General features: G+C 31.4%; 2 protein-coding genes across 2 annotated transcripts in view; both read right to left on the bottom strand.

Annotated features, from left to right (window-relative positions):
* LOC111397771 (putative disease resistance protein RGA3) overlaps nt 1-2,019 on the bottom strand; it is a 6,257-nt gene extending 4,238 nt beyond the window's left edge. The window contains exon 1 of the mRNA XM_023024755.1: nt 1,996-2,019. Coding sequence (XP_022880523.1) covers nt 1,996-2,019 — 24 coding nt within the window. The remainder of the gene's footprint in view (nt 1-1,995) is intronic.
* Nucleotides 2,020-3,726: 1,707 nt separating this feature from the next.
* LOC111396692 (E3 ubiquitin-protein ligase RHA2A-like) lies at nt 3,727-4,610 on the bottom strand. The gene has a single exon (XM_023023149.1). It carries the CDS (start codon nt 4,503-4,505, stop codon nt 4,005-4,007), a length of 501 nt encoding a protein of 166 aa, XP_022878917.1. The 5' UTR covers nt 4,506-4,610; the 3' UTR covers nt 3,727-4,004.
* Nucleotides 4,611-7,781: the final 3,171 nt, after the last annotated feature.

Below are 7,781 nucleotides of genomic sequence, written 5' to 3'. Positions count from 1 at the left end.
TAAAAAATCAACCCCGAGCGGATTTGCAAGGCGGGGCGAATCAGCCCCGTGAAGAAAAAAATTAAAAATAATTTTATTTTTTAAACAATTTGCCCGTTAAAAATGTAAGTGTTATGCCCTAGATCCAATCAAACGCTTTTAATATCTTTAATGCATTTAATTTTGGTAAGATCTATTATTTATTTAAATTAATTTTGTGATAAATAATATTAAATAATAGAATCTGAAGATCCAAGTTTAAGTGATTTGTTAATCACAAGGAGTTGTGATTGTGAGATACAAATTACGTATGATTGGATCTTGAATAAACCGTGATCGTAAGTAATAATGAGATACGGATATCGTTAATGCAGTTAGACCATCATGTGTGGCATTTCTTAGTTGTGAAGTAAGTAGATGATCTCACGAGCTAAAGTGTGGTGACACCTAAATGAACACGTAGATGTTTTGTTATATAACAAAACATTGGAGACCCGCTAAGAGATTCCACATGGATAACTATCTGAGTGTCAATAGTTAATCTCTAACCTTCGGTAGTGGAATTGGTCCTATAACTTGAGGTCATCATAGTGCCTTGTATGAGAACAGTCATACTTTGACGGTGTTGGATGTTGCTCTGTCAAGGGCCGCTAATATGACATCGTTCGGGTATCTCAAGAACCAGATGAAGGTTGTGAATGACTAATAGAGGATTCGTCACTCTTAGATCGTAAGAGATTGTGATCTGCATTTCGTTCAATTAAGTCAATAACGAAATTCTTGGTCAAAGTATACATATAAGTCGAAAAGGAATTTTCGACTCATATTGACTTAATAGTAGAATAAAAGATATGATCGATAATCGAGATTGACACACTTCCATATCTCGTAGTTAATCGAATCATATTGACGAAGAGATTATAATTTCATAGTAAACGAACAGTTTTGATTTTGTCATACCACGTGACATTTTTCGTCACATGTGTTGCCCTGATACATTGTTAGATGTCAATCTGGAACGACGAGTGTGAATTTGTAATAAATTAAAAAGGTGTTTAATTTATCAGTTTTGATTAGATCAAAATAATATTTCGCGTCGTTAGGTATCGTGGTCGGGAACCTAATGAATCACACACAAAAGAGAATTGGAAGATTGCAAATTGTCAATTGATTAATTTCACAATCGTTGGATAAATTAATTAATTGGATTTGTTATTTATATTCCTGAATTAATTAATTGGATTAATTAATTCAAGGACCGGGTTTAATTAAATGAATTAATCAAACATTGGACCGGACCGGGCCGAGCCCGTTTGGATTTATATAAATACATTGTTAGGGTTTGAGGTTCATAGGGTTTTCATTATTCTTGCTGGCATAAAAGGAAAAACACTAACAGTTGCAGTATATTCTCTGTGTGGATTTCATTGAAGGTTGGACAATTGGACAGCTGTGGAAGGTAAATTCAAGTTGTTGGAAAGGAATAACGCGAAGGAGTTTGCAAAATCAAGAAAATGTATATTTCTTATCACAATTCTTATTTAAATACAAAGTTGAATTTTGAATGGGAATTGAAGTTTGTTTAATTTCACTGTTCATGTTTAAGTAAATTCCCTACGAAAAATCAATTTTGAATTTGTATTTTATTCTTTAAAAATAATATAACTCGAGACTTTGAAAATGTAAAAAATAAAAAACAATAAAACGGGGCAAAAAGTTGTTCCGTCCCCACCCCGCGACCCTCCCCCGTTCCGTCTAAGGTGAGGTGAAGCGTGATTTGGACGAAATGGGGCAGGGATCCACGCCCCAACCCGAACTCAACCCGTAGCCATCTCTAGGAGGAACGAGAAAGCGTATGGAGTTCAAACGATAAATAGAAGAGAGGAGACGTGAGGAAGAGAGGAAGTTCTTGGAATTTGAACAGATGATTAGGATGTTCAATGAAAAGAATTACTTTTCCAAAAAATGAAGTCAATTGTCACATGATCTTCAATGGTCGGCCGCCTATCAATTGACCATATATTTTGTTTTTTGCGTCATGTTGTACATTTATTTATTTATTACTCCCTTAATCCCAAATATATATGTTTGTTTAATTTTTCACACAATTTAAGAAATCTTCTTTAATGTTATTAAAAATTTAATATTCATCAAGTCTTTTTTAATTTACTTCTATTTAATTTTTAATTTGTAGTAGTAAATTATTGTTGGAATTAGTAAAGAATTTGAATGATTTAATTCAAAGAAGAAGAAATGAGAGTTGTTTCCGATGATTTTAAGAAGTTTTCATATTAAGTAGGGAAAATTGAATAAGAATATATTGGAAAATGAATAAAATAAAATATTCTAAATTAGAAAATAGGCCTATATATTTTGAGAGAAAAAGAAAATTCAATCTATATGATTGGGACGGAGTGAGTATTTATTTTATGTAATGTAAAGCTAAATGAATTTGGTGATTTGAAAAAGTTTTTGGGAAGAATGCAAATTAGTTTCAAACTTTGTAATTTTGTGGAACCACAAAAAGTAAAACTAATCAATGAAATCGATCTATTTGCAATGCTCATTACTTCGTGTACATTTGAATTTTTTTACGTTTTTAATTGAAAAAAAAAAATTAGTGACAATTATTTTTAATAAATATAATTCAAATTAGCAGCCAATTTACAGCTGTTAGAAAATAACATCGGAAATTAGGAGAATAAGGCTTGGCGTTTTCGAGTCATTTTTCATTTTTGTTTTTCAAAAACGCGGAAAACGCGTTTGGTCCGTCATTTTCGAAAATGTATTTTCGAAAACTGAAAACGTAAAACGAGTTTTTATCATTTTAAACGTTTTCAGTTATAAATTCCCAAAACACGTAAAATGCCCAAAACGCACTATTTTTTGGAGAAACTAAAAATTCTTTTGAAACCGAAAATGGAAAACTAAACCAACCTCAACAAGTTATTCCATAGGAAAAATTGTAGGAAGCTGTCTTTGAAATCACAAAGAACCAACTTATCCGTTGGTAAAATTTGTTGCTGACCACTAGTTTAATGTTCCATCGGTATTTCCAATGGATACTATCAGTTATTATTACATCAGTGATTATCTACAAAAAAAATCCATCGTCGACAAACTACTGAGGGGGCTTTTGGCCCTCATAAAATATCGATGTCACAATTCCATTGATAATAAGGATTGCAAACAAACTTTTGACCGTCAGCGACAAGAATTGCCAATGATGCCACATATACTTGTAGCAACACTAATCAAAATGAAATGCGAATGATCAAAATTTGTTGAAACTGATTGAGTAAGTGTTTGTTTAATAATGTTTATAAATTATAGGTATTATGAAATTTGTTATAAGAAATGTAAAAAATTGTGAATTCTACGAAATGTGTGGACAAAATATATTTGACTAATTTAATAAAACATGTATTAACATAAATAAATACATATAAAAAAAATGTAGTCTAATAATGACCAACACTCAAGTCGAGTCATATTCACCAAGGTCGATTAACGATTGCTCGAATTTGAATTTCTCAATTTGGAAAATCAATGTTTCAAACTTAACCACTACGGAAATCACATTCAGGACTTATTTGATTTCCATTTTTTCAAATTATATTTTTTTTCTTTCTTCTTTTCAATACACATGCTTTAATAAGAGAATATTACACACAAATTCATAATTTTTCCCACAAATTATCTTCCAAAATACATTTTTTGAAAGAAAAAATGACATCAAACAAGCTCTTATTATAATGTAAACTTATATTGCTATTGAGGCCAATTACATATATGAGCAATGTTTAGGTGAAAAATAAGACTCAAACCAAAGCACCATTAAATTTATTAAAAAAAGAAAACTCTCAAAATAGATAGTGAAAAGAGAATTTGAAACTCTTCAAAAAGAGTAAAAAAACTCCAGAAAATTGAGGTAAATAAATTAAAATTAAAGGGAAAATAAAATAGAAAGGCCTCATAATATGTTCATAATCTGATCACGTCCTCTTATCATCATGTTGTATCTATCAGTGGAAAGCGAACCACCCCAGCACATCTCCAGCCACGCGCCTCCGCGTGGTCTTCACGCGCTCAAATGGCACCACTGGCGACCGGCACAGAGGGCAGTTGAAGTTGAGGTTGTGAAGCCAGCCGTCGAAGCACTCTTTATGGAAAACGTGGCGGCAAGCTAACTTGCGCACAAGGTCACCTCCAACCAGCTGGTTCAAGCACACTACACAATCTGAACCGGCCCCATCAACGCCGTCACAGGACTTATTTGAATAAAAAAATTCCCGGTTCAGATTTAATTGCTCAGTCAGAAGGACAAGACCGGCCAGGCCGGATCCCACGACTTCGTGAAAAGGGTTGTCGACATCCGCATTATCCGAGTCGAACCGGGGTGAGAAGAAGCGCAAGATAGTCAAGAAAACGGAGTGGAGATAACGTGCGCTTTTTCCGATGAAAACTACCATCAATATTAGGATTGATTCCGATGACACGTCGGAAAGCTGGTTCTGTAATCCCATTTGTTTTTCTGTCACAAAAATTAAAATTTCATGCTAGAAATTGGGATTTCTTTTGTGTGAATATACATATATATAGCTATATATATAGAGGTATGTGTGGATTGGGGACGGGAAAGGGTAGGTGGGTAGGGATTGGGGAATGTGGGGTAGGCTTTGAAAGAGAGGAAGAATAATGTCTTGAAGATTTTCAATGTGATCAAGAAGCCAATTTAAGGTGGGTCCGATCCGGTTTAGGCGAGGTTTACGTAAACATTGTTCGATGAATGGATTGGTGTGTTTCGTTTTCGTCTTCATTTTTCTTTTTCCTTAATACTTTTCTCTTTGAACTATCTTCCACTAGAATTTTGACCAATTCCAATTACTGTTAAAAATAATCATTTGAGTCCCTTTTTTTTTCTTTTTTTTTTTCAAAACTCATTTTTAATCATATATTTTTCAATAAACTGAGTGTTGTTTCATGTTGTCGTAGAAGTTACCACGACCCCCTATTTGGTGAGGATTAAAATCAAATTTTTAGTAAATTTTTATAAAAGTTGATGAAATGTATAGTTGAAAAGTTGTGAATCTGATGAAATATGTGGTTAAAATTAATTGTTGATTTTAATATAGATTAAAATCTAAATATTAATTTCCACCAAATAGGGACTCAATATATTTTTGATGTTTGATTGGTCATTTTTTCTTAATAAATAAGAAGATGCAAGCACATTTTTTTAACTTCTTTCCATCTGCGAAGAATGGATGATAATTCGAGTTGTCGAAAATATTTGAAGGACGGCTGAGGGAACAACAATTTCGAGACATCACTACACCAATGTGGGACTCAGCTTTCTCACGAGTTGCTCGCTACTCATTTGTTTATTACTTTTATTTTTACTTTATTAATTTGGAATTGAAGATTGCATTATCATTCTTCAAAGTATATTAATGATTTAAAGAAATTATATTCAATCAAAATAATTATCTAATAATAAACAATAGGTAATCATAAAAATTATATTTCGTCAAAAACATAAAAAATTTGCAAGAGACTATCATCATTTCTCAGGACTTGGAACGTACTACAATATGTAATCGGAGTTAAAATGGTACATCAAATAAATATTTCATGTAAAATTCTTGAAAAAATAAACAAATGAAATAAATACAATATAATAACGAATAAAGAAACAAAATATTCTTAAAATTCTATCTTAGTATTATGTAATTGAACATTCAAAAAGATATTGAAAGGCCACCTTTGTCTTATTGAAATCATTGGCATATACAAACATGTACTTCTGTAAATATTTCTTATGCTATAATAGAAAATATCGAATATTGCTCTTGAGTTCAAACTTTGGACCAGTGACGTGGACAATATATTTCGATTCCACTAACATCTGTATGTATAGTTAGAAGCACATGACCTTCATCGAAATGTGGAAAAGGTTGTCACGAGTGGTCCAACGATTAGATCAGTCAACTTGTATAAGTGTGTTTGGGCATGGGATGGACGGAAAACGAGAGTCACATTGGTGTACAGGGGCAATAGGTATAAATAAAAACAATAAAGAACACAAGAAGTGTTGATGGAGAATCCAACTAGTAAAAACTCCGAGACTTAAGCCAATAATCTCCACTATAGATAATAATGAATTTACAGTACGATCAAACTTAGAAATCCCACTACACTCACTAATCTACTTCCTGGAATTTCCAAGGCCTCCTGGAACGTGCTTTACTTACACCTGCTCCCGATCTTTTAAAATTGTCCATCTCTTATAGATCACCAAGAATATTTTGTTCTTGTACTTTTCCTGTGCTTCCAGTCAAAGCTCTCTCAATATTCACCAACCTCTGATAACTATTGAGAACGTACCTTCTTGTATTTGATTTAAACAAGAGCTGGCACGACAAATGGAGAACAATGTTTCTGTTTTTCTGCTCCAACATCATATAGACGATAGGCTAGCGTAAATCCGACAACTCTTTCCTTCTTATTCCAAACTCGAACACTAAGATATGTGGTTCATCTATACAACATTCCATGTACCTTTAATTTGTTGGAACACAAAATTTTCTTTCATTTTTTAAAATATATTCATACATTGAATAATGATAGCTCAAATTTGTTGATAATAAGGCACATTAAATATAGATATATTAGAAAATTAAGACATTAACTATACTTTTAACAAAAAAAAGTATCCAACAATTTGGGATAAAAAATAAAAAATCAAGTTTATCTTTATAGGACGAAGGTAGTATGTGATTTAGTCAATAAAACTTGATGGGAACGAGTGGCTCATATGAAATGTCAAAAATTAGCTTTTAAGATCCAAAAGTTGATTTTGAATTCGTTTGGTTAAGCCTCCATTTGACCCTCATTCATTTTCATTTTTTCTCTTATTTTTAACCACACAATATTGCATAAAATAATATTATACGTAAATTGAAAAATTTTCACTGCTTTTCAACTACACATTCTTAAAACAAATATTATACCAAACATTAAAATTTTGAAAAAAATGGGGGTCTAACAGGGACTAATTTATAAAAATGTTTCTTTTAGTTAGAATAACTTTAAGAGGAATGTAATTAATTAATGTAACTTTATCTACGAGTACGTTTGTTTGTCAACATTTTTCATAGAAAATATTATTTTTTTCATCCAAATCATACTTTAGTGCAGTTTGATTAATATTTTTTTCTATGAAAAATATTTTTCCACTTTTAGCTACATGATCATATTTTTTCTTGAAAACAAAAAAAATATTTTCTTTAAAGGAATTAAGTTTTTATTTTTCAAATAATTCAATCTCTATTTCTCTCTCATCTGCTCCCTCTCTCTCTCGTATCTACTTACTAATAAAATATAGACAAATATAATATATTTAAAGTTGAAAATAAAATCAATCAAACACATTTAATTAACAATTTTCATACAATATAATTTCTTGACAATTTAATTATTTAAAATTTATTTTCTTTCTATATAAATTTTATATTTGCGATCAAACACACCCTAAACGTTTTTTTAATAAGAGGAAACTCTTTAAAATTTAGTTTACGGATAGTAAACGCCAAATGGATAGAAAATTTTTATAAGGCCGGTGGTGGATTAGACCACTTGTAGAACAACCATCTGAATAAAAAGATTTGCTAAGATCCTCAGACAACTTTATACGCTAATTAATAGTTACGATAATAGAATAGGATTATAGTGAGACATAGACATCGACGGACCACATATTTTGTGGCCTATAAAAATCATCAAGTTGATGAAAAATTAAT

Source organism: Olea europaea, chromosome 7 (genome assembly GCF_002742605.1).
Source record: "Olea europaea var. sylvestris chromosome 7, O_europaea_v1, whole genome shotgun sequence".
NCBI classification, from domain to species: Eukaryota; Viridiplantae; Streptophyta; class Magnoliopsida; order Lamiales; family Oleaceae; genus Olea; species Olea europaea.
The sequence above is the reverse complement of the archived record's forward strand: the minus strand, read 5'-3'. Positions and strand labels throughout refer to the sequence as shown.